A 27,469-nucleotide genomic window follows, 5' to 3' on the forward strand; every position below is an offset into this window, starting at 1 on the left:
CATGCCTCTGTCAGTGATCTGTGCAGACCCATGAACCAGTGGCTCTTCCAGACCCAGATTAAGCAATAGCTTGGCAACCTGGATGGAAAAAACAATATCACAAGTTACCATAACAGTGCTATACGTGCACTTTACATAAACAGCTGAAAGATGCCTTTGGTTTCCATTGAAGCTATGCACCTATCATAAACATTTTACTTATTGGAAAACACAGGCTAAAATACATGTCTGATTTATCATCTCCCCCTTGTCTAAAGGACACAGGTACCCTTCCATTGCAGTGCAATGTGTGTCTCCTCTCAACTCAGCTTTCCACCTGTAAAGAAGCAATGGATCATCATCAGCAACCAGGCTGGCTCCAGCAGAACACAGTGGCATCTTGTATGTTACTACAATGTCCAGTATCTGCCATTTCAAATGCAGCTCAACATGTTTTACCCCATTCAGTAATGCAACACAGGGAAGCAAGTAGTATCAAATATAAAACTGGTGTAAAAAGATGGCTATGTTCAGCCCACTCAATAAGGCATGGCTGAGGATACAGGCAACAAAAAAGTGTTTAAGATGTTGAAGGAGAAAGAAACCTAAGTTGATCAAGTGGCTATTCCAGCTGGTAGAAGGCTGCAAAAGAAAAGGCCCTTGACAGAGAGAAGGCATGTGTTAGATAAGCAGACAAAGCAGTGATGGAAATAGAGAGAGACATGGTCTGTTAGGTAGCCAAGATCAAATCCATGGAGAGCAATTCTGAACCTGCTCCTGAAAAGAAAAAGGAGCCAGTGTTGTAGGAGGTTGGGATATCACTCCATCATTCCTCCTTTTCAAGGGGAAAGAGGCAGCCTGAGGCATTCTGAAACTCCTGGCATCAGGCTTGGGGCCAAGGTCACACACTACAGAAGAGGCAATGACAGCATGGATGGGGATTACAGAGGAGGTGGGAGTCTTGCAGCAACACATGTGGTCTTGTGCAGCAAGATGTGGTTTTGTACAGAGCTAAATGCAGCAGTGATGCAATCTATGATGCATCGTGGAAGGACAGCGGTGGTGGTCAAAGAAACACAGGAGATACAGAAGGTGGCAAAGTGATCCATGAGTGCTGTGTCATGGCCAATCAATCATGTGCCTGAGTGAGAGGCAGCCTGGACCAGGCTGGTGTGGGGCCCCACAGATGCTGTTTAGCCAGCCAGGATTCGTACAATGACTGTCCATCTGGGATGTCAACTGGAGTCTCAGCACAGATTTGGTGTAACTGGGTTTGCCTGAGGGAAGGAAACAGCACTCAAAGTCTCTCTTTTCTCTACTCAGGCACCTATTTTTACAGCACTCTTAGGAAAGGTTATCTTTGAGATCTCTATTGCTCTGTTAAATTTGGCTGAGAGTTGCCAGCAATTTCCAAAGCTGCTATGAAGGAGCTGCCATACAATATGATTGTGTAAAACAACTTCCTTAGAAAGATGGGATAACAAGAGCTGATGGCTAGGGAGTGAACCTCAAGAAACAGATCCCACAGATCTGAAGAAGTTGGGATCAGATCAGAAAAAAATATCGCAAGATCTCAAATGAGATGATACTTGCAGGAAATTGTTTGGATATTCATAATGTGACCAGCCCATTTCCCTTCCAGCATGCAAGGATAGGTAAATAGTGCTGTTTTTCATATGATAAGAATTTTCACAGTTGATGCTTCATTCAGATGAGTGAGATGAGCTCACGCCTCTGAACTATCATTTCAGGCTCCCTGTTGTCTCCAGTAGACATTTGTACATCTGTAGGTCTTTACAACTTGAAGACGGTCCTTCCCACTAGACCTGTGTTTTCTTTGCTTTTTAAAAAATAGAAGTAGGTTGGATCCTTCAGTTCAAGTTGCAAGCACTACAGAAAACCTCCAGCTTTACCAGCATACCACAAATTAGGCCAATCTACCTGGATGATGCTGGCTTGGTGTAGGGATGTTGTCCTCACCTGAAACAAAGCTGGGCAGCTACAAAAAGTAGATCCAAGAGAGGAACACACACCAAAACATACCTACAGCATAGGTTGGAAAGATTCCTATTATCCAGTGTTGCTGTGGGAAGGGAAAGAAACCAGGAAAGGCTCTTGCCCTCCTCAGTGGAAAGGTGCTGTGGTGAAATAAATAAAAGATTTTACTGGCCAGAACAAAACCCTTATTAGAATCAGTCACTGGTGGTGCAGCCTGAGGGGTGACCCAGGAACACTACCAGCTCAGGCATTTTGCTCTGAAAAGGAAGGTTAGATAGGGGGCAGGAGTCAGAGGGAGTGCCTGGGTCAGGGGAAGGTTTAAGATATGTTTGGATTTAATTCATCTTACAAAGAAACTATTTCCTGCTATTGAAGATAACTCCCTCCTGAACCCACCTGCCCACACACAGGCAGCAAACATCCAGAAAACCAGCTGGAAGTGAAATGATGTGAGTAAAGTGTTTCTTCACCAGAAGGGCAATGGGTTAGGATGTCATTCCTTCCCATGGCTACTGGACTGGATTGCTACTGGTCCATCAGTCTGTACCCTTGGACAGCAAAGTTACAAGTGCTGGCTTTGCAGCCAGAGAATCAGAATCTCATCTGTGAATCTGCTCTTACCAAGGTAAGAGCAAATAAGACACTGAAAGTCTTCCTTAGAGACTGACAAAACAGGCTTAAAAAAGCAGATAAAATTAAATGTGTATCTTTTATGAGGATTAGCAAAAGAAACAAAATGCAGTAGCACTGAAAAAAGTATCTCCTTTCTCACAACCCCTCATTAAGCTCCATTTTATGTTTTACATCCACATAGTTTCCTTAGAAATTTTACCATTCTGGAAAAGTTTAAAATTCAAAGAAAACCTTTCCAACGTTGAAGGCCCCAGTGTGATTTCAAAACACCAATTCTATGTACCACCCAGGAGCAAACACATTTCCTGAACTGACCAAAATGTAGAACGTTTAGGTTAAAAAAAAAAAGAAGGAAAAAAAACCCCAACAAAAAACAACCAAGAAAACCAACACAAAAAACCCACATGGAGTCTGACTGGCTCAACTCAATAACTTTTTACTGAAGCGGCTGCTGCCAAATGTACACGCACACTTCCCCTAGCAAGCGGTGTTCTCCTTTAACCCTTTGGGCACATCTCTTCCTGATATTCTTGGGGAAAATTTTCCCTTTCTGACAGCTGTGCTGCCTCCCTCCTCTCTTCCTCATGTCCCTAACTCTAAAATGAACCACTTTTTTGCTGTGCTCCACTACAAGCACCAAGGAGAAAATGCTGCAGTGTGTGAACTCACTCTGCCATGCTGCAGTTTTAATTTGCATAAATTAATCCATTCATTTTAGTAAAAAGAAATCAACTCAATCTGAAAGACAATGATCACTTCCAGGATTTCCAATACAATTTTATTACTGTTCCAGCCCCACTTATAGAAATCTTGAGTACTTACCCACTGCACTCCCATCAGTCTTTCAAAACTAGAGTCTTTCAAAACAGTTCACTACTGTTTTAGCACAAAGCTCTCTCCTAACAGAGCAATGAGAGAACTTGTAAATTGCATCATCTCTTGTAGTAAAGAACACCTCAAAATCCAAAACATCTTAAAAGCTTTTAATCATCAGCGAGCTAGCTGATTTTAACTAGCTAATTAACTAGTACAGGAGTTCTCTAATCCTCCCTTAGGATCTTTTATTTTATGAAATCTCAGTAGTGTGAAAGTGAAAACTGCAACAAATCAACATTTCACCTCTGTGTTTAGCTGGAGTGCCACTGTAGTGAAACATGTTAATGAAATATTTTTTTTCCATAATGGAAAACATTATGGGTAGTTTAAGTCTTCCTGCAAATCATTAACAACCTTTGTCATCATCACTCAGATAAACATCTGCTAGCAGAGTCCACTCAGAACTGATCTTGCCTTTAGGATACGGAGGACATTGATTAGATGAGCTACCAAAGCAACTTCCAGATTATTTTCCACATTTCTTGGCTCCTTGGCAGCAAGCCTTGCCACCCCCAAACTCGGAGCGTGTGGGGCGGGGTTTTTCTTACCTGAATCAAAAGCTATAGAGTAAATTAGTGACAGAACTGTTTCCTGGCCTCATGTCCCAATCCACCAAACAGTAGGATGATGTGCCTAGATAACATGGCATGGGTTCAATTCTCACACACTCCTCAGCTGCACCACAGGGAGCCACTCCTGGAGGCTAAAATGTCCCATAAACTGCTGCTGTATTCCCACGTGGCAGTTCCGTATTTGCCTCACCTGTCGGTTGGCTTCAATGTACAACCCCAGAGTATTCACTCGGTAGCACAGCCCCTCTTTCATTATATGGACGTAGCAGCGCACTTTGCCTTCATGGAGAGTCTCATTCATATCTCCTCTATGATCATTCCAACATGAGTTATCTGAAGCAGGTTTCAGCAAGCTATTATCTTCCTTTATGAAACTATAAATGTCTGGAGAACACACACATGCATGAAGTTAGACAGGATTTAATGAAATACTTTCTGAAGGGGAATACTATTAAAATACTGTTGGGGAAGGGAAATCTTTGCCGCACATCATCTGAATGGATACACACTTAGCAGTCATTAACAGATTTTATCACGTGCAGTGAGTAAGTGCTTCTTTTTATTCTGCAGGTGGGAATCAAGGGATCAGGACAGATGCAATGTTTTGCCCAAGGTCACACAAGGAGACAGTGGAAATGCTAAAACTAAATTCCAAGACACACTGTCCAGTTCCCAGCGCAGGGTGGTTAAGGTTTAGTCTGTTCCCTAAGAAATTTTACGAACTCCCTCCTAAAGCTGCGTTTTCAAAAGTGCATTTGCCTATACTGTATCCCAGAAGAAAAAATACAGAGCACCTAGCTGATTTGCTTTTGATTTAAACCAGAACAAGGGAGGACAAAAATATTTATGCATGACACCATACCATTTGAAAAAGACATCTACTATAATCTTTGCTATCATGACATATAAGAGGAAAAAACTCACAACAAATCCCCCCACGAGTGTCTCAGGATAATTCTGGACTCTACACAATAATTCAGCTGTAGCATATGGCCTTTAAAATCTCTGTCAAATCCTGGATACTTTTACTGACCTAAGGATGTTTGTTCTTTTTTCTTTTGGTCCTCTTCTTTGTTGTCTAGGCCTTGGTGCAATGAGGTAGGAGAAGAGAACTGTTTCCTAACCAGATGTGGAATCAGTTCACTCCGGAGAGATGTGATTGTCCTGGGGAAGGAGACACACATAGTGAAGTCCACAAATGCTAAAACTTGCATTCCTGAATTTTCTTTGCATAACATTATCAGACACTCTGCACATTTTTCTTGAGGAAGAATCAAAATGCCAGGTACTCCGAGACATCTGGCACTAAGACAATGTCCACTAGTCATGTTCTCTCTTTAAAATATTCATTAAATATAAAGGAAGATTCAAAATAAGGAAAAATCTTCGTTTTCAGAATTAATTTCCCTATATTTTAACAGAGGTACCTCTAATTTAATATGGCATCACCCTGCAATTCATGCTTGTGTGCAGATGAAATGCAGGAAGTACTGCCATTGTAATGTCAACAACTGAAATCTACTTTATTCTGCTTTAAAAATTGTGTCAACTAGAAGGAAAAGAGAAAATAAAGTACCTCTGGAAGAAAACACAGTGCAGCTACCTTTTGTTGAGATTAAATATGGAAATACTCCAGGATATATGAAATATCAGATCCTTAGACGAAAATATTTCTTTCACAGACATTAATGATGTCCTCCTGCTCACATGAAACATCAATGACATTTTAAAGACTCAGTCCATTAACCATGGGAAGACAGCATATTTTAACAAATTTAGGTCCCATGCTCTGTAGGTGTCCTGATCTAAAGTACATCAGTGAGCAGAAAGCTTCCAAAGGCATCAGCTGGCAATGCACCCATCTTCCCAGATCTCAATTATGTTCATTTTGACACTCCAATAGTAGGAGGCAGAGAAATCACATGAGGGGTTTGTGATAAAGCAGGGACTTGAATCCATGCCATCATGGCTTAAACAAGAACTCTTGATAACTAGACTATCTTTCCTCTTGAATTCATTTATACATTACAATCAATCAAGAAAAAATCCTTCCCAACTGAGAAGTATACTGCAGAATAGGATTGTAACCCTGGCAATTTAATTTTGACTATTAAAAGATAATTTTATTTTCAATTAAGTATTTGGAAAAAAAACCCAAATCAATAGTTTTTACAGTTGGAATGCATGAAATGCAGTCTTGAGAGAGCTTTATTGTTGTTGTTTCATTATTTTAACAATCTGCACTTAGTTACTGAATTGTGGATGATTTAAAGTAGTGCTTGGGAAAATCATGCGGAAAATGAACTCAAACTTGGCATGTATCAGAGGAAGTGCTAAACTTCAGAGGAAGGATTGCGAGAACTAACACAGAGAGCTTGGCTAGAGGAATGCAACAAATGATAATCTGTGAAAAAAAGGAGTTATTTAGAATGCAAGGCAGCAAAACTAGGAACTAACTATAGGTTAAATTAAAACATGAGAATACTAGAATGAGTATCCTGAAAGTAATTTTAGTTGGCAAAATCTTTAGCAAAGGAGGCTCTTAAGCTGTTCAAACTTTAAGATACACGCAGCTCATAACATGCCCAGGCTCCTGTTCAGGTCAATGATAGTGAAGCAGACATAAGGACCAAAATAATCTTTCCTGTCTCTGATTTTGATAGGAAGATTCAGATGTGATTGCCAGTTCACTCCATTGAAAAAATACCATCTTTTCCTTTTTCTTGAGTCTTCCTTCAGTCTTCAACTGTAGGCTGCCTCACATGCTCCATCCTGCAGCGGGGTGATCTAACCCATCCCAGATCTGAAATGCTGCTTTCATTTTTTTATTACAGGAAAAGCTCTAGTCTTCAGTCTGTCCTCCTTCTTGAAAATAAGATTATAATCACCTTCGGATAGCTGTATTTCAGGAACTAATGAAGCAAAACACTTCATTCTTTAATCACCAAATTTCTCCCTGCTAACCACTTACAGACACGCTCTGCCACGGCCGCCCTGGCCCTGCGCTCTGACACACGTGTGACTGTGCAGATGGGCAGTTTACTACCTCACAATGTTTGCCTGCAGCTGTGCCATTCAGCAATGATTTCCTGCTTGGGTTTTATACTCCATCCAAAACCGACAATCCTGTGTTTCCCTCAGAGGCTGGCCATGGCATTTATAAGATATATTACCTATAAAATACCCAAGTATTTGGCAGTCTTAAATAGTCTGATGCAGAGGACAACACAACACGGTAGGAAATGAAAGCAGTGGAAAGGGGGAAGGACAAAGTTTTTCCTGGTTTTGATGGTTTACTCTTTCTTGGCCAACCTCCTGAAGCTTTCCTGCAATTCTCTAAAGTACTAGCCACATTCCTTTGGCAAAGGTGGAGTAAATCTCTGGGTCATCCATAAGATGTGGCTCAGAAACACACCCTTCTTACTGGAAAAGGAAAAACAGGAAAGTTTACTTTTGCTTGCTGTTTAAGAAGGATTTATATGTGACATTAAAGGAATTTGCCTTTGGAAATTATTAAAAACTACGCAGCAAGGCACTCAGTGACAGAAGTCTGGGAACCTTTTGTGACAGATCTTGCAAATGAGCATATACGAAGTGATAGCGTGAGAATATTATCTGACTGTCAACAGTGGGTGAAACCAAACATCTGGCTGGGACTAGGAAAGGAATTTAAATCAAAGGAGGGACAGAACTGACGACCCTTCAACACAGGAGAAAAAAAGAGCACGAGTGTGGAAGAATCAACTAGCCTGTAACCTAGATCAAGGAGAAAAACCAAAAAGGCTTCTGGTCTAGCGTGTTAAAAATTCTTCCAATCACATCCTGAGCTATATCTGCTCTGTCAACTAGAAATAAGTCTAAGACTGTATATGATGAAGGAAGGAGTCTTCTTTATTCTCTTCAAGTTTTGAACCTTGGCATCACCTTGCTTTCTACGCTTGTTTTTTCTTACCACTAAGAACTCTGAATGAAATACCCACTGAAATCTACATAAAGAGAAGATATACTATGGGAAGGTGGGCTGAAGGAGAGGAAGGCACAAAAAATTTTGGCAGAAATCCAATTCTAGGCCAAATCAGAATAACCAGGCTCTGACACCTCACAGGAAAACCCAGATGGTAGAGAGGATAAAAAAGAACCTGTTTTAGAGAAACATGTGCCAAAATAAACATACTTTCATAAATTCCATCTCAAGTGACAAGCCTTTTTCATGATCCTTCATTCCCAAAATATTTTTGAAGTGCTATCTGTCTGTTTTTACCTTGGCAAAAAGTAGGTTTTCAATTGAGCAGCCAAAGATTGAGAGTCGTGTTAAATTACTGCTTGTAAATGAAAGGGGAGCTAATACCTGGCACACCTTACATGGCTTCAGTCCTGTGAGAACAAGGAGAGATGGCAGCAGTTTTCAAAAGGGGTCAATTCTGATCACATTTTTAAGCATGCAAATAAATTTTAATTATATCTGGGATGGAATCCTCCATTCACACAGCAGGTCACAATAAAGAAGGGAATTAGCAAGAGCCCATGCATAGGCAGGGGAAATGAAGACAACAGGGCAGTTGAAATTCATGTTGGATGTGCAAGAAACAGCTGGGAATTCAAGAGAATTTTTTTTAAAACAAAGGAACACCTTGGAAAAGTCTCTATTAATGCACCTACAGCTCAGAGCACACATCAGTCATTTGCAGTTCGCTCTTCAGATTATAGACTCAGACCAAGGTACTGTAAAACTAGGGTATTTAAGGTTAATTGTATTTAAAATCCAAGACTTTAAGGTACAAAAATGGGTACTTCATCAAATAAATGTAAATTTACCAAGTACTATCACCACTAGAGAGAAATCAGTACCATGCCTTTATAATCCCTTTATCTCTGGACCCTCTGCACTACTATTTTTTCCCAATGTTTCTGGGATTTTTGCATGACAGCAAGGGCACAGATAAGGTTTGTGCTAAACTAGAAATTTTTACTTGTGAAGAACATCAGGTGAAAATAACCTAGAGCTTGAAGTTTCATATTTAAACACAGATAAACAGAAGATTTCAGTGAGCTTTAGCCACAAATGAAATTAGAACAATCTGTGATACAGCAGAATTTATTTTGTATCTCTCTATATATTGTATTATTTACATCACATTACATACATTACAGCCCAGAGAGTCAACTTTCACATGTTGCTGAAATGGAGCTCTCTCTGGGATGAAGGGAAGCTTATTGAAACTTCAGTAAGAAATTAAGAACAATGGATCCTATTGAAATACAAGAAGAGTTATGGGGAAAAAATCCAAATGTTGACGACCTAAAGTTAAAAAAATAATGTATTTCACAATTATACTTCAACGCCCTGTGATTTTTGTTCTTAAAAATATATACAGCCGAAGACTCTGCCTTTCATATGACACTGAAAATAATGGTTCTGACTAATGCTGGTAAAGAAAAAATATCAAATATTTTATAATAATAGAAGAGCCTACATAAGTCTAAGTGTAGGTGACCCTGCAGAAGTACAGGTACCAAAAAGTGCTGTTTGGCTTGACCCACAGCAGGAATGGGAGCAACCACAGCTTTAATTTCCTGCTTCAGACACCCTGAACACAACTGTCAGATCCATTTACCAGCTGTCATTCACTTCAATTTTCCATGTTTAATGTTAAACACCATAAAAAGGTATTAATGAGTATTAGCATTTTAATAAATTCCCTGTTTTATTAATCTGTGATGAAGCATGAAATCTACCACTGCTGTCAGCACCCACCTGTGAAATCTGCTGTTACTCTCCATGGGCTGGTTGCAGGAGGTCTCCTTTGCTATCATTATTAGCACAATCAGCTACATCTACAGGTGCAGATATTTGTGATTCTACACTACCAACAAGCAGATTATGATCCCATTTCTATCTACTTTTCCCCTTTTGTTTATAATGGGCTAATGTTAGCTCTTGTACAACTATGCAAGCAGAACTCAAGTGGGTTGTGTTCTGATCTTAGCTCCATGGCCTTCAACAGAGATTCTTCAGATGACATCAAAAGGAGAACATGAGGCTGTATTTCAGACTGGTGCTCATAATTAATGTTAGAAATGTATATACAAATACAGCTAAACAAATCCTAAGGCACTTAACAGTTTTTGCCAAAAGAAGTTACATGTTTATGCAGAACAATAAAGATGTAAGAAAAAGGGTGAGAGGGGGAAAAAAAAAAAAAAAGAGGGTGCGCTGTAAGAAAGAGAAAAGTTAATTCTGAACCCTGTAGGTACATAGTTCATGGTTCTCATTGCTTAAAGGATAAACCCAAATAACATTTAAAAATTCCATGTAAGCTGGGAGCTCTCTTGTTGAATCTCAACGTTATTTTCTCCTGATCCTTTGATGGAGATTAAAAATTTCCATGTGAATACAAAGAAAGAAACAACAGTTACTCTGAGATTTTTTTTCCCCAGCATTTAATGCTCCAAACTAGAGCAGCCAGCCACCATTCCCATCTCCTCCCCCCTCCTTGGAGAAAAAAAAAGTCAACTCACTTTGAAGAAAAGACAAAACAGGGTCAGGGCAAGGGGGATTAGGGAAATGATATTTATATCATGGACCAAATTAAAATGTCAATGCAAGAGGCAGGCAAACAGCCCTTGCCACATATATACACCAGGCATGTTTCCTCAAGGAAACAGGAAAGAGATTTGAAAAGAGTTAATGCAGTCCTGAGTTAATACCACCTGCCTCAGACTCAACACCACTTAAAAGACAGTGTTTGGGGCCATTTCCCACAATGCGGTTTTACCAAGCACAATGGAAAAAGCAATTACAGGCCTTTTCCCCTTCTTACTGATTCACTGCTGAAAATGCTGGAATTTCTGAGACATGCTAAGAATGTGGAGAAAGCAGACAAGGACTATATACAAAAGGAAAAAATATCGAATGATAAGCTTATAGGGTGTGCCCACATCCCTGCAGAAAGCTAATTCTGCCCTTTTTTAATTCTGCCCAATAATCTTTTTACCTTTGTTTGGTGTTCCCAAGACTAATTATAATAAAGGAAAACTCCAGAGTAACCAGGCAAACCAATAAACGATTAGTCAATTACTTGTGCTTAATTCAACAACCTGCAACACCAACCTAAGCATCAGAGATGTTACTTCTAGCTGCATACTACTTGTCATGTTCTAATCTCAAAATTTCTATAACAAATACAGTAAACAAATTTCTCATTCCCCTGCAATTTCATAATAATTACTTATTTGTCACTGTCTCTTATTATTTTTGGAGCTAGAAGCCCATAGGCAAGGCAAGGAAACTTTGAGAAATATTCTACTAAAAGGTAATTTCACATGACTGCATTTGTGCTTCATTTGTCTTTCCACACTATTTTCTAACCAAAACCTTCAAGTCTGACAGCAGCCTACTCCCAGCATTCATAAAAACATGTGTGACAGTATTTCAACAGCCATTGTGCAGCAAGCTGGTAAAACTGCACAGCTTTACTTCGCAGGCTAAAATTTGTGAATGACTTCCCAGAACTGCAGAATCACCACAAAAATCTCTGCATTCTGGGTGATGGAGGGAAAGCAGAAGATGACGTGCAAGTGACAGGCATAGGCATCATAATGCAGAGATGATCCAGATCAAAATATGGAAGAGATGGTATGGATGGAAACTACCTAAGAAGCTGTTCTCAAGTTCCACTAAGTCTGGATGCACTTAAAGGAGCAGGGATCTAACTTCCACTTCTGCCAAAAAACCCTTTGGGAAACATGGCAGCTTTCTGAAAAACCGAACACAGAAATTAAAACTCAATTACATACTTTGAAAGAGTCTGCACAATAATACTGGGTAAGTAACCTTAACTCTGTCCACTCGCCAAACAGCAAGGAACACCCCACAGCTCCAGACTAATACAGCTTTTGGACAGGAATGCCAGCAAACTTAGACATTTTTAGAACTTCTCTCTGACCAAAAATCTCCGAGGCCGTCGGAGGCCACCCAGGGTGTTTGGCAGGTTGTACTTGCTGCTGAGGAATGGATCTCATTCATTCCCAGACAGCATCCCATTCTTCTGAAACAAGCGCACCTGCACCAAATGTGATTCCTTGCCAGAACTCATCTTTCCCCATTCTCTCCCACCTCCGCCTTTGCAGCCATCTGTGTCCAAGTTACCAACTTTTTTCTATATACCTTTGAAATTAGGCTCCTTTTCTGAAAAGAGCACTGAACAGTGCTATTCTGATAATATGCCTAAACAAACATGTGCATATGATGCGTTTGATAAACTTGACACAGATACACAAAGCTGAAGAACTGTGTAAACTTAAGGCACAGAAGTATATATTTAGATAAACATTTCAGACCTGCCTGTATAAAACATGTAAGTGTCAAAAAATGTAGACATGGCTATAGCTTCATGTGGGTATGCTCTGACACCCCACTCAACTGAGGTTGCATTAAAGGCACCACACATGTCCAGATCACCCTGCTCTGTTTCTCCATGCAGATACTGTGGTGCTCTACAACCCAGCTGAGCCATTCTACATTTGACTTAATAACATGCCTGTTCTTAAAGCAGTACAGAACAAACTGGAAGCTCTGGTGTGTAATTCAGTCCTGCTTCCACCTGTACAAGTCCCATTTCTACACCCTTCTCCCCAACTCTCTCCTCTTTTATCTTAATTAATTCCTGTCCTCACTATTGATTACTAATCCTTGCTCCATCCCTCCCTGTAGGACAACTCTTCTGTTCTCTTTAATGTGGCATTTGCAACATGATCTTCTGTCCTGTGATAAGACAAAGCTTCTTTTTTTTTGGCCACTTCATCCTTTCCCAAGAACTAAAGTTTTTAGATTAAGCTCTTTGGCAAATGAATCCCATCTTCTCTTCTTCACAAGCCTACATTTATTCATGTTGTTCTTTCAATGTGGTATGAATCCAGATAAGTTTGTGTCAAATTCTAAGCATGCTACAGTTCATCTATGCATCTTTGATTTAGGAGAATTTCACTTCTCCTCCCCATTGAGGTCTCTGAATTCAGCAAAACTGGTAGCTTAACTAGACAGCACCCATGATTTTGCATAACTATCCCGTGGTTGTTTAAAATTTAATACTCCTTTTTAAAATTTCTTGGTTTTCACTTTGAAGAAAGTTGCAGGTGCTCCCCTTTGATTCAACGTTGTGTTCTAATATCAGCCCTTACCTCATACACTACTTATCACAATCAAAATGAAACTCAGAATATTATTATTGATTTATGATTCACGGACTTAATTAAGATACCTCTTAGCTAGTCCATGCAGGCATGCATGCCCTATCATCATTAGAAGCATTTAATCTCACTTCTATATGCAGAAATTAAGTCTTCCATCATGATAATTCAATGCAATAAGAAAGCCAGCAACACTGCTATAAAAATTTTAATTATTGTTCCAGTTTCATTTAACTAGCTAAAGCACAATGAAATTTAACATTGAACAATGACAGCATACAAAAACTATGAGAAGTGGAATAGTAGCAGAAAAAAAAATAAAAAACAAACAAACAAACAAACAAAAAAACCCACAACCCCCCCCAGAATTTATCTTTTTTTCAAAAATTCAACTCATGAGTAAATGTGGACTCATCATTTCAGAAGGATCAGTCAGAGACTGAAGTGGTGCAGAAGAGATTTAGAAACAAACCAGAGAGGGGAAGAAAGGAAAGCATTAATTTGAAAATTCTTGACAGTTGTACAATCAGATCATCTGAATAGAAAATACAGGGGAAATACATCATGATATTACATATAAGGATTGCATCCTTACAGGGAGATGCCCAGCAAGGTAAGATAATTTCACTGCAAGTATGATCTTACATAAGTAGTGCTGTGTAAAAGAAAATGTAGTGCGTTGATGGAAGAATGCTTAGAGTGATACTGTTGAAGTAGCAATGATCTAAGGGGAAAAAAAAGAGAAAAAAAGGAGAAAAGCAAGGGGAAAAAAAAGAAAAAAAAGGAAAAAAAAAGTGCACATAAATGGATAGGGGAATCATCATTCCTCCTTGGTTCAAAATCCACATGTATGAAGACAAAAGCCAATTTGATGAAAGGCTAACCAGGCTAACCAAGGAAACTGCAACTGCATGAAACAGTGGAAAAAAGAGTTAATAATTCTTAATGTTTATTATCAGATCAGAGCAAACCCAGCTGAGGCCATCAAGAGGGCCCAGAGCACACGATGCAGGAGGAGAAGCTGGGTTTGTTCAGCTTAGAGAAGAAAAAGCTGCATGGGGACCTGATTCTAGTTTTCTACTACCAAAAATTAAGTGATACACAAGTCAGCCAGACTTTTCCAAGAGATGCACAGTAAAAGGTCAAGAGGCAACAGATGCAAGCTGCAACAAGGAAAATTCCAGTTGGGACATAAAGAAAACAACTTTTCAGTGAGTGGCACCGTCCTGGGATAAGGCCCAGTCTCCATCCATGGAGATTTTCAAACCTCAACTACAAAAAAAAAAACCCAAGAACCACAAAAGTGAGACTTACTTGAGCAGAAAGTTGGACCAGAGGCTGCTAGAGGTTCTACCCCAACCTAATTTCTTCTATGATTCTATAGTATTTGCATTGACATTTGAATGACATGTTTCACATTCTCCCTACATTCCCTTTTTCATAGAGAATCCATAGGATCATTACCTGACGCTCTAAACCACAGTTAAACAACTAATTTAACAAGTTTTAATATTTACTTGTGAAAAATTTGCATTAGGAGCAGCTTGCATACACAGAATACTGTGCTGTGACCAAGCATGATTTGAGTATCTCAGGCACACAGCCACTGTGGCATACTGTAGTCTCACAGAGTGACCTGCAGTTATTCATTAGGTTAATCAGCTCCACTTCAGCACAATGAAAAATACGTCTGCTCCCAGGAAAATTAATTATATTTATTACTGAAGTGATTTGCTGAAAATCATTATTTGCTTGGATCATTAGGGTTTTTTCCCTGAGGTTTCATGGGTGCGCTTGATAGGTACCATGGAAAGATGATAACAGTAATGATACTCTGGAGGAGGAGATAACAAATTTTAAGTCTTGACATTTCTAGTAGGGAGCAGAGAAAGCTCCAACAGCTGGATATATTTGACAAGAAAAGGAAATGGGAAAGATAAATTGCCATTTCACATTCTAATACATTAAATGCACAAGGAGCTTGTGTTTGGTTGTTTTTCTGTTTTTGTTTTCATTTGTTTTTCTTTTTTCTTTTTCTTGTTTGGAAAGCTACAATCTATCTGCCCTGTCTTCACACAGTATACTTCCTGCAGGAGCTGTTTGTTTATTTACTCATTTTAATCACAAGGAAAGTATTCATTGTAAAATCTCTCTTCACAGCAAAGGAGAAACCTTCCAGCCACACAGCTGACACATGTTAACTCACAGGTATTCACAGTGCAGGTTCTGTTTTAAGCCATCTTTCAGGCAGCCACACAAAGACCACCAAAGCTGGGTGTTCAGCTCTGCCAGACCTCCCCCAGCCAACAGCCCTTGCCAGGAAACACAGGTGACAGCCTGAATGATAAAAAGGCATTTAGAGGGGAAAAAGAAAAAATGCACTGGTTTAGTCTGGGCAGCACCTTAATATAAACCTGCAGGGGCCTTTGTGTACAGCATAGCACACAGCCATCCAAGCAGGAGTTTGGAGCCAGTCACTCGCACCTCCAGTTTTTAAAGATCTCATATTGCTCCTGCCACTGATCCAGGAGAAGGGTGGCTACACTGCAGCTCTTTTCTCGGCCACAGATCTCAACACACAACACTGTGACAGCAAACCTTTCTCTCCCTTCCTAATGCTGGCCCAGCACAGGCTTTCTGGACACACAGAGGGGAGCTGAGAAATGAAGCTTGCTCTACAGGATTGCAGCTGAAGCAATTTGGAAAGGCAGAGTGCTATGACCTCACAAGATTTGCTCTTATTTATTTCAGCAGTTAAAAAAAAAAAAAAAAAAGGAAAAAAAAAAACCAAAACAACCAAAAACCCAACCCCAGTGTTTAACTTTGCAAACAAATCATACTGACTTTGGCTATAAAACTTACTGCAAATTTGCTCAGTTCAGAGAAGAGTTTCTCCACTGGCAAATTCTGGCAGGCAGCTCTCCAGCACGGGAAGAACTGCAGAAGAGCTGATTTGTTTCCTTAGCTCCAGTTGAACCTCTCGTGGGGTGCACTCTGAGAGGGCTCCCCAGGGAGAGTGGATTTCCCTGGCGGCAAGCAAGATGTTAGCATTCAGCATTCCCAGGCCAAGGCTCTGTGAATGCTTACTCAGACCTTTTAAAGCGACCACAGTGCTGCTGTTTATTATTCTTGCCTTTCCAGTACCACACATCATTCCTTCTGGCCACAAACAGAGCTGCCCGCTTCCCAGGTGACTGTACAAGGGAAACAGTGGTTTTTTCTACACTCAACAATTCAGAAGTACTAGACTCAGGACAGAATAGTTATTTGCAAAACATCATTAAGCACAACAAAAATTTTTGCTTTTTGGAGAAAGAGGTGGGGAAAAAAAGGGTAAGGACACCACAAAAGTGTGTGAAATGGAAGATGTGTGCCATCAACCTTATTTTAAATTATCTTTTGAAAAAAAAAGTACAAAGATTTCCTAATGTTAGAAAATGCTATTTGTACTCTGATGCATAACAGAGAAGCCATAACATCTGAGCAAATGTACAGTGGCATCTGCCTTCATAAAAACTGAGATGACTGAGATGTCTTTCAGTCATGGTGCAGTTGGGGAGCCCAGATAAACTGCCCAGCACTTCCTATTGTAAGTTTCTGTCTTCATCTGTTGGTAAAGTTTGCCAAAATTAATCTGGAATTACCCATGCCAGGTGTTTGCCTCAAGCTGATTTTTTTTTTTCCATAGTTTCATCAAAAATGTGTCAGCTATTTCCAAGAACAAAATTATGGAAAAATACTTTGTTTAGTCGATGTTAAAAATATTTCAACTGCTCTGCTGAAAAGCCTTTGCGCTTCCATGCTTGCAATTTGGCACAAGGTTGTCTTTTCACCAGAGCATTACTTTTGTAAACACAGAAAGTGCCCATAGTACATCAAGCTAAGTCTGAGAAACCAGTGTTTGCACATGCTTGGAAGATACTGTTTTGCAGCTAAATTTTGAGTCCTTCTATATGCTAAGCATGCTCCATTCTCTCTCTCTCTCTCTCTCTCTGCAAGGTAACTGAAATGCTCATACACTGCTTTACAGAGTACACTCCAGGCCAAGGTTATAAAGTCTGAGCTGGATATTCTTTGAAGTTTGGAGTATCCCATCTCCTTCTGGTGACTGACCTGTATGTAACAGAGGTTACATACAATAATGAACAGTATCTCCTTCAGTGGGCATCTCAAGAAACCAATGGAGCAATGGTCACAGAGGAAAAATAAATGTACTGAGTCATTTAAATGAAGGCTGCCATAATATGTGGCACATATATAAGCAGAATGTTGCACAGGGAGCCTCAGCTGTGGCAATTCCTAACTGCCAAGTGCTTAACTTAGCAAATTTAGTATTTTTAAATGTAGCTTTTTATGTGCCCAACCTGCAAGTAAGGTTTGGTTAGCATTTTCACGACAAGCTCTGCACTGATGAAATTTGACAGAAGTTATTTTGGGAGGTAACTTAATAAGTAGGACCACATACTGCTTTGTTTTAGGCAGCCTTGATCTGGCTTCATGTTTTCTGAGGTGCAAATGGCAGCCTGCACATGTCTACAATATGCTGTGACTAGGGCGAAATGCTTACACATATAAAAAACGCTGTTATCTGTACCTGTATAAGTGACAGTGCACACAGTAATGCTACTCATGCATACATATATAACAAATGAATATTACAAATGCTTTTAAGCATATACCCATGAAATTTATAGAGATGCACATCTGCAACACTTAAATTTCCAAAGCAAATTTATATTTTCCATCTTAAAGCTTTACAGGGGATGGGATTGCTTTGTATCTGCCCCCTCACCCTCCTCCAAATCAGGTATCGTATTTCACCAGGTTAGACAGAACTTTAGAAATACTTTGGAAAAAAAATGGACACAAAATACCATGCAACTTCACTTTGATCACATTTCTTCTGCAAGCAGCTTTGCTGGGATTGTTAGCAAGCAAACTGTCAGCACACAGTAAAGAAGTATCAGTACATGTCTGTGCAGCACGCTGGGCCCGCAAAGCACAGGCCTGGATCCTGCCCTCCAATACATATTAAGTTCACAGGGGAAAGGGAATAAGGACTCTCTTCTTCCTGCCCTGAATACAGCAGCAAGGCAGAATTCCAACCTAGCACTCAGGAGAATGCCAAAAAAGGGACTGGCTACTGTGCTGGCTGCCACCCCAGGGCCCCAGGGGTGTGAGGCTCGCCAGCTGTAGGGTGGAGCTGTGCCCCCAGCCAGCTACAGCCTCTGCTTCTGTCTAGCCTGCTGGCTCAGCTCGTGTAATGATCGTTTTAGGAAAAGCAATCCTGTGCAGTTCATCATGTGGTGCAGGTGTTCACCTTCAACTATCCCTGCCCTATGCTGGCAGAGCAGCTTCTGCAACACAGCCAGTGCTTGCCTTACTTCCACATGCCACAAAGAGCAGCACCTATCAGATCTTAAGTTCACTTGATTCTGGAAAAGGAAACATTTAGGAAAAAAAAATCTCTCACCTGAATACAAGGAGATCAGATTTTTAACTGACCTCCTTCCTGTTTGAAGATGTGATACCATTCAGTAGATGTCTTGCTACATCTGCCAAAACAAGACCAATCTCAGCAACTCTAGCTTCATTGAAGCAGAAAAGAACCTGAGGAAGAAACAAAGGTCTCTGCAGAGAAAAAACCCAAGGCCAACTATTATCAGCAAAAAATTCAGCCCAAAAAGGCTGCTTGTTCACATTGAGGTCACAGTCCCTGTTCAGACAGGATAAACTTGGTTGGTAATTGGGTATGGTCCATGACCTCTTGTGAGTCTAGCAGGAACAGACCCAGACACCATCAGTGCTGGATATCCACTGTGGACACAGGGATGAAGGTGTCTGTCCCCAGGCTGAGCTCTGAGTGCTGCTACTTGTAGCCAGAGGAGAGGCTGCCAGTGCCCAACTCTGGCCTGGAGCTGAATAGGGAGCACTCGGATCATCAACTTGCCCCAGTGATGCAGGAGTGTGGAGAGAAGGGAAGGAGTAAGCAAGGGGAAAGAATTCATTCAGCTGTTCCCCAAGTCACTGTGGAACCACGAGCATTTGCCCTTGGTAGATTTGGACAAGGAAGGGCTGTCATAGGCCTGAAGGCTCAGTTTCACCAGGACCTAGTGAAATGAACTAGTGGGTGAGAGATGAATAAAGATTGAGATTTTAACTGCCAAAATGCATTCTTTTGCCTTTGAGGAGAGGAAAGAGAAAGCAGTTTTATTCCCTGAAAAATAAATTCCCCAGGTTTAAACAACATTAGAAGCATGATATTTTTTATTTTTGTCTGGACATACATATTTCAGGGGGTTCTAATAAACAGACCATTTCCTCTGGCTTTTATTCAAAGGCATAAGTGATCTCTGCTTTTTAAAGTTCAAGAACTTGTTTGGTTTTCTATAGTGCAATAAAACTTCATGCAGGAGAATCTACTATTCAGTCCTTTTAAAATAGTTCATAAAAATTTATTAAAGGACTAGGAACTGAGTTACAGACTCTCAAACAGTATTTTGACCTCTACTAATAACCCCCATAGTAGAATCTCACTACTGCCAAACAAATACTGATTATTCTCCAAACAATCCCACCCAGAAGAGGAAACAAGTGCATGGAAAAATTATGGGATCTGTCCAGTAACACAAAGCAAGACAGTGGCTGAGCTGATGGTAAAACCTTGATCTCATGACTCTATTCTGGAGCTGAACTATAAATTCAGCCTTTTTTCAGAAGTATCCTATTACAAGGGTTTCCCAAATCCTAAAGCAAGATTCATATGCTTAGATAAAATTTAACCATTTCACATGCCTTTTTTCTTCCTGTTTTCTTATTAGTCGCCAGTGATTTTGGACTTTACATATAGTGCATATATTAACCCAAAGTGGAGAAATTCAATTTACCCTTACAGGTGCAGCCATACACAGACTACATTCATGAGGGCAGAGCTTGTTGCAATTAAGCTGTGACTTTTTCCCCATGTGAAGCAACAGATCCCACATACATAAACCCATTAGTTTCTGTGTAATTCCATGACCTGGAAGTAATCATAATTTTCCTCTGCAAAAGGGTGAGCTATAGCCAGTGGCAGAACCTGAAGTTTTTGCTGCTGGGCAACATACTTTCTGCTTTTGTATGTCAAAATAAAAATAGAAAAAAAATAGTAAATGCTTCACTGAGCTACAAACAATGAAAAAAAGGTGTTCTGCCTGCCATCAAACCCCGCTGTTAAAATATTAACACAATGTAAATATTGTAATATTGAGGAAGTACACTGTGTCAGTACTTCCTGGCACTGTACAAGAGGTTCAGTGTTCACTTCGGTCCCTGCTGTTAGTTTTAAACACGCAAAACTTAAACAAGGCATCTGAGCTTCTCCAGTCCTGGTGTGGAATTGCAGAGAGGCAAAACCTTACTGTAGGTTCTCTCTAGACTTAAAAACCAAAGTATTAGAAAGAATCCTTAAACCCAAACAATTATGTAGATGTCAGTACTTTTGAGGGAAAAATATTCCACAGAGTCTTTCAAAAGTCCTCGCACACCACTGCCAAACATGGAAAGATCTTTGGGTATGCACTGTTCTTCCCCTTCCTCAGAAAAGAAAAACAAATTGCAAATGCCCACCAATGCCAGAAGCCTAAAAGCCCACGTTATTCCTCGTGGCAAAAGTCCCATTTCCCAGATTTGCCACTTAAGCACATTACTTGCAACTGACTCTCTCAATTGACTGAGTAAGCACCATGTGTGTAATACAGAGAATGAAGGAGCTACCTGCTATTAGTAAGCCAGATGCTGCTATGAGGTCTTAAGAAATGCTGCCTAGATGTTGTAATTTTGTATTTGTCATGGAACTGTCATAGAAAAAAAATTGCTTCTTAAAATAATGAAGACAGAGAATGACATCTCTATAGAAAACAAAAAAAACCCATCCCTGTTCATGCTTGCAAAAAGTCAGTATCTCCTTGTTCTAAAGGGATATGGGGGCAACTGGAGGAGTTCAGAAAAGTATTTCATTCTGCTGTAATTAAAATCCTGCCTCAACAAATCAAAGATTTCATCAGTTTCAATGGAAACAGCATAATGCCTTGAAATTTGAAGTTACCAGTATTTATGCTTATAGGCCTCATTGTGTCACACACTGTGGCATGCCTGAGAACGACTGTCCTTGTCCCACAGACCTTATGATCTATATTCAAAACAGCATGAAATACCAGGGAAAAAGAGCCAAACGTGTGAAATGTCTAATATTCCAGAAATGGCTAATCCCAGAAGAACAAAATGGCTAGGATTTCAAGAAATGAGTCTGATGCATAAAGACAAAAGAAAGGCATTAACACTGCTCCATGCTACCATGGGAAATACAAGTCCCAAATGCTGCTGACTTTCTAAAATATACTGAATAAATGGCTTATTCCAGATTTAAAGCATCTGCTGCTCCTGAAGCTTTCTCACCTTTCAGATACGTTACCATACACTAATAGGAATTAAAATGACTTGTACAATGATTCCATGTGCCAGCCAAAGTATAGGATAAGCTTATTCTTATGCATGGTAAGAAATTGCCCTGAGGGCTAACACAGATTTTCCACTTAATTTTAACTCACTCACAGAACCTTATTCTGGAAGAGATCTTTCAGTCATGTACCCAACTGCAGTGCCAGATTTGTATATGGTCAAGTCTACCATAAGTATCAACCCCTGCAATGATTTTTCATGTGTCAGTTTATCTGCCAAGAAAAAGCACTATGAACATAACACTTAGTCATCCCCTTTATCTTTCATCTTACTTAAAAGGGGAGAAAAACTCTCGAGAACTCACTGAGCATTCAATATATATATATCTAGTAGGCATGTGAGCGCTACAGAAAGTTTAGGAACAGGACATCATTCCAAAACTGAACTACTTACTGAGAGGGGGTTGTTCATTTGTTTGTTTTTTGAAGATAAACAGAGTGGGTGTTTTTGGTTTTTTTTTTTTTGGTCTGTTTCATGAAATATTATAGCTAAGATCCTTTTCCACTTCCATAAATGGATGTTTTTCTTACTCTCAGTGGGTGGTCTCAGAGTTTTGACAGAGGAACATCACAAGCTAAAAACATAGGATGCTACAGAGATAGCCCACCTGCAGTGGTGGTGGATGTGAAGTGGGAGAGAAAAGGTAATTGCAAAGGCCAAAACAGACTGCGGTGGGGGAAATCAAAGGTCAGAAATGTATTCACAGCCCTAACAATGGGGGACCTCTGGTAAAATGAGCAGCCAAAAACCACAAATATATCAGGGAAACAACAGATGCAGAAAAGAGTAAAAAATTTTAGCTTCCACTTTTGCTGTTCACTGGATTTTATTTTTTTAAATAAGAAACTTGGACATAATGCTTGGCATTTTGAAAACTAGTTTGTTTTACATTTGTATTTTATGCTAGTCAATTCAATGAAAGAAATAATCCTTTAAAAGCTCTGGTATGGACCATATGTCAATGCAAATAGCTGCTATTACCTTGTGTATTGGTTTCTTACCTGTTTTCTGCAAGAAAGTCTACAACGTATTTCTTCAGACAGTAGAGATGGGCATCCATCAGCCCTGTTCTGATATGCATTCTAGGGTGCCTGTAAAAGACAAAAACATGGAAGAAAAAAAAAAAATGGAGTTTTGCATAGTCATTGACACGAGCTTGACTTTGCAGTTAAGCCAGTGGCTAGTGAAAAGTGTGTGAAGTTGTTCCTTTCCATCTAACTTCTGGATAAACAGAGAACAGTGCAGGCTGCCATTATTGGACTGTGTCTACAAACTTACACCTGCTGGCCCTGGGCTGATTTGCAGGGAAAGAAAACACCTCCTCTAAGGAGTCATTACTCCTGCTACATCTTCTTATGTAAGTGGAAATTGCACATTACTGGGCAAGAAGCCAAAGTAATGGGCCCAGAGTGCTAAAAGTTACAGTGGGTAATGTCAGGGTACAATAATTCAAAGCTTCTGGCTAAATGCCTGCCTTAATATGCAAGGCTGTGCATGTTCTGCTAGCAAACACAACAACACTACTGTATTTTTTCCAATAGTTCCTGGAGGGGAACAGGGGAAGGAGATGGGGTCTGCTCATCCTTCCTACACTACACATTTTTACAAATGACTGCCACAGCTCAATTACAAAGTGTTTGCCTATCCAAGCCCAGTAAGATGGAAAAGATCAACAAAACGCACTAGCCAAACAATGGCAAACAGAGAAAGTCTTTGCTTTCAGACCAGTGGCAGGTTAATATTTCAGAAACCTCTAATAGCTTCAATATTTTAAGAAAAAAATTTTAAATCAGAAAACTCATCAATTACTTCTATTACTTCTCTTCATGTACTCTTTGTTCTGAGGAGAAACTCTTTTTGGAACCAGCCTCAAAGCAGCTAGATATTTTATGCCAATATTACTTTCCCTTCCATACACCTGTAACCTCATTTCAGAGGGCTCTGGCTGCCTGAACACTTGCCACTAGTTCTCAGGGATGAAAAGCCAGAAGACTTTTTTTAATTTGCAAGCTAAATAAAGACAAAACACAATAAGAGTCAGGAAATACAGTGGACTGTTCTAGAGATCTGTAACTGCACTCACAGTCCAGAGGCTATTAAGGAAAGAAAATTCAATCCACAATTGAAATAGTCTCAATTTTAATTTACCTCTTTTGATGACTGGATTTCATCATGAAGTTTGAATGAACATATCTTACCAGTATATTGCATCCAACTTACTTGCTTATTCCAGGAATCATTAAACTCAGATGTTTATGATCATGATCACTTCTATCAGTTAGCTCAGCATAGGTATTACTCAGAACTTATACATATATATATGTATATACTTAGTAAACAAATACAAGCACACCAAATATTCAGTAACATCAAAGCTAATGCAAGTGTCAGGTGTCCTGGTAAGCCATTTTTCAGTATATTTCTCAATTACTGCATTGAACTACCGAAGTATTTGTCTTAAAAATTTATAATTTAGGTGGCATTTCTCAAGCATGCCATTCAATCCAACTGAAGCATATTTTTAACTATAAGGAAATTCTACAAGTCCTAATTGCAAAGGAAAGTTCCTATAATAGTAGTACAAGACCTTGCAGTACAGTATCTGGTGCTAAAAAATGATACATGTGCTTTCAGTAGATTACTTCATTAACTAAACATGAGCTCACCTAGCAATGCTCCAGTACTGATGTTATCAGTGGCCCAGATGTTGCTGTGGAAGTCAGCCCAAAAAGCAATGTTCCTTATGCAAAGAGGAGAGGGAATCCACTAATTTTAATGAGGTCTTGCAGTTGGAAGTCAGCAGACTCCCTCCTGCTCTGCATCCTGAGGATGGTTTCCATTTTGTGTGTATATATCAGAGGGAGAAATTTCATATATTCTGAGAAAAAGGGCTCCCTTGTATTTACGTAATGAATAAAATAGTTTATAGAAATGGATGAAAGGCAAATGGAAAGAAATGGAAGAGCAGGGAGGAGAGCTGGGAAAATGAACAAAGCAATAGACCAAGGCAAGAAACATCCACAAAAAAAAGAAATGGAAGCAACACGGGAAGGAGAGGGAAAACTAGAAGGAAAAAGAAGTCTTAGGTTGAAGATGACAAACAAGACACAGTTTGTTTAATGACAATGCCAGTCTTTCCCTCCCTATTCAAGATCACTACCCCCTTAAACACAAGGCAGAAGAAGGCTGCAAGGACTTGACATCATGCAGAAGGGTGTAAAACAAACTCAGCAATAAATGCTGGTTCTGTTGCTACTGTGTGGCTTTCACACATCCAGTCTTCCCACCTGCAAACTGGAATAACACTATTTAGCTACACCACAGGACACTGAGGATTTGCAGGCTAAAGTTTGTATCTGCATGCAAGTAGTGTACCAAGTTTTTCTGTAGCTAAGCAACTTCGTTATGAAGTTGCACAAAACTAATGCAAGTGGACAGACAGTAGCACAGTGCTATCCTAGCTGCAGCTCCATTGCTCACAAAATACCCCCACAAAAAACAGCCAGACAACAAGATGTACTGAAACACCACTGTGAGTTAGCTTTCAATGTAGAATATACTAACAATAATGGAACATCATGCTGGACAAGAGGGAGGTCCCACAACAAAAATCCTCTGAAATACAGACCACCTAAGTGATTTACAACAGAATAGCCCCATAGATTAATATTATAATCACAGCTTCAAAGGTCAAACAGGCGTTTGGGCACATGCATAAACAAAGCTGGGATTTCTGTAAACCAGACTTGGGGAGAGAATAGCCACACTAAACCAGACTGATAAGAACACTATCATAACAAGCCACTGAAGATGACGCTAATTTTCACTGACGAGTGCTTAAACCAGTTTATCTTCAGGTAAAAGCAAAGGAGCCAAATAATCTAACAGATAACAGCAAACTCCATCAACATTTCAAATGAGCATCTGGTTACTAATATTGAAAGCGGTACTCCCTTCTCATGCCTCTGATCTCCCACTCCATCAGTTAATCTTTACAGCATATGAAAAATGAGACTGTCGTGAGGAACAGCTGATATAGAGAGAGTCAAATAACAAACAATACATGTGCCGAGAGCTGACGCACCTCGACTGATCGCTCTGAGGGAGATAATACAGGAGGCTTTTTAATTATATCATCAAAGCAAAGGGGAAGGTACAAGGAGGGGCTGGCTGCAGATGGTTAAGTGTTAATTTATGCCAGGTTGTGTGGTTTATCAAAAGAAAAAGACTGGATATATATTTGAGAGGTAGAGAGGAAAGTTGTAACAGCCATTGTTGGAGCTCTCTAATGAGTGAGGAATGTCAAATGTGAACCATCTAAGAATCACACCAATTACTAAATGAACTTCAGTTCAATCTAGCAAATGTAATCAAGCACAAGTCATTAAAATACATGGTAAAACTCCCATTGCCACTGCCACTATAGTGTCTATTATTGTCTGTGCTCCCGTGCAAGGGAGGGGGCTGCTCCCAGTTGTAAGGTCCGTGTGTTATGTTAAGTGATGGCAGATTTTAGCCCTAATGATGAGGCATGGAGGGCTCCCTGACAGAAAAGTCGACAATGAAAAGTTGACAATGAGGAGCCTCGGAGAGATCTGTGGAGAAGTCACGGAAAGATCGGCAATTAAAAGAGCAATTTCAAAGAATGCAATTTAATGTGTAAAATTAGCTTTTATTAGCACATAATTCCACAAAATCCTGACTCAAGATGAGAGTGCATAAAGGTCTGCAAGAATCCTTAGAAAGGTCTGTGCCCGTAATTCCTGACACGCCATTGTGAAATAATAAGCAGTACTAACAGGATTGATGCATGCTTCGTACATGGCATTGCTTTGAAAGTGGAGCCCCAAGCTTTTCCCTCCCTGATAACCTCTCGTAGGACTTCCTCCCTCAGGGAAATCAACCACTGATAGATCAAGCTTCCCTTGTTTAAAGGCAAAAAGATGGACAATTGTTTCAACTGTAAACTAATTAAGAGAGATTACCACCAAGAGCTGGAGGTTCAAACCAGCCCTGCACTCCCACTGACAGTGTGATAATGCCAGGCTGGGGTCAAAATCATAAATCTGAGGGGAGCACACACAATGCTTAAAGCCAAAAAGCCTCTCTACTAAGCATGGGATATTGCCACATTAACCTCACCACCTCACAAATAAACTAGCTGAGAAAGAGAAATCCCATGGCCTCTTTTGCTTTAACTTCATACAGCTGTTGACGGAAAGTATGAAGGTCTTTAAAATACGCTCAAGGACCTGAGGCTGTCCATACTGTAATACTAATCCAGGCAATGACACAATAAAAATCCAATCATACCTGCTATTAACCTGGCTCCTGAACTGATATCTGAACTACATCCACTGTGGGCTTACAGGGTGTTAGTTCATCTTCCCCCTCATCCCTCCAAAATAAGTAAATAAATAACAGAATATTAAGTGCTAACTATGCATTTAACACTCATTTCTTGTCTAATTAATTGCATGTAGCTCCACACTACACAGTTCATGTAGCCAAACAGCCTACCAAATTCTTTGTATTCCCCAAGCTCTGTACTGTATTCTTGCATGAAGATGCATGCCATCCACTTCAGACACTGCTGACCCCTGACTGTCTGCAACAGAGGTGGTGCATTCATGTTGATACAAAGCCAGTGTACAGATCAACACGCAGTCTCACAGAAAGAGCTGCCAGACCACCTTTAATGTCTCAAGCATTCCTACTTTTAA

General features: G+C 39.9%; 1 protein-coding gene across 1 annotated transcript in view; it reads right to left on the reverse strand.

The window, feature by feature from the left end:
• EIF2B3 (eukaryotic translation initiation factor 2B subunit gamma) overlaps positions 1 to 27,469 on the reverse strand; it is a 99,770-nt gene that overhangs the window by 25,859 nt on the left and 46,442 nt on the right. Inside the window, exons 6-9 of the mRNA XM_030455115.1 lie at positions 22,748 to 22,837; positions 5,092 to 5,222; positions 4,249 to 4,442; positions 1 to 78 (exon numbers count right to left, since the gene is read on the reverse strand). Coding sequence (XP_030310975.1) covers positions 1 to 78; positions 4,249 to 4,442; positions 5,092 to 5,222; positions 22,748 to 22,837 — 493 coding nt within the window. The remainder of the gene's footprint in view (positions 79 to 4,248; positions 4,443 to 5,091; positions 5,223 to 22,747; positions 22,838 to 27,469) is intronic.

This window comes from Calypte anna, chromosome 8 (assembly GCF_003957555.1).
Source record: "Calypte anna isolate BGI_N300 chromosome 8, bCalAnn1_v1.p, whole genome shotgun sequence".
Taxonomy (NCBI): Eukaryota; Metazoa; Chordata; class Aves; order Apodiformes; family Trochilidae; genus Calypte; species Calypte anna.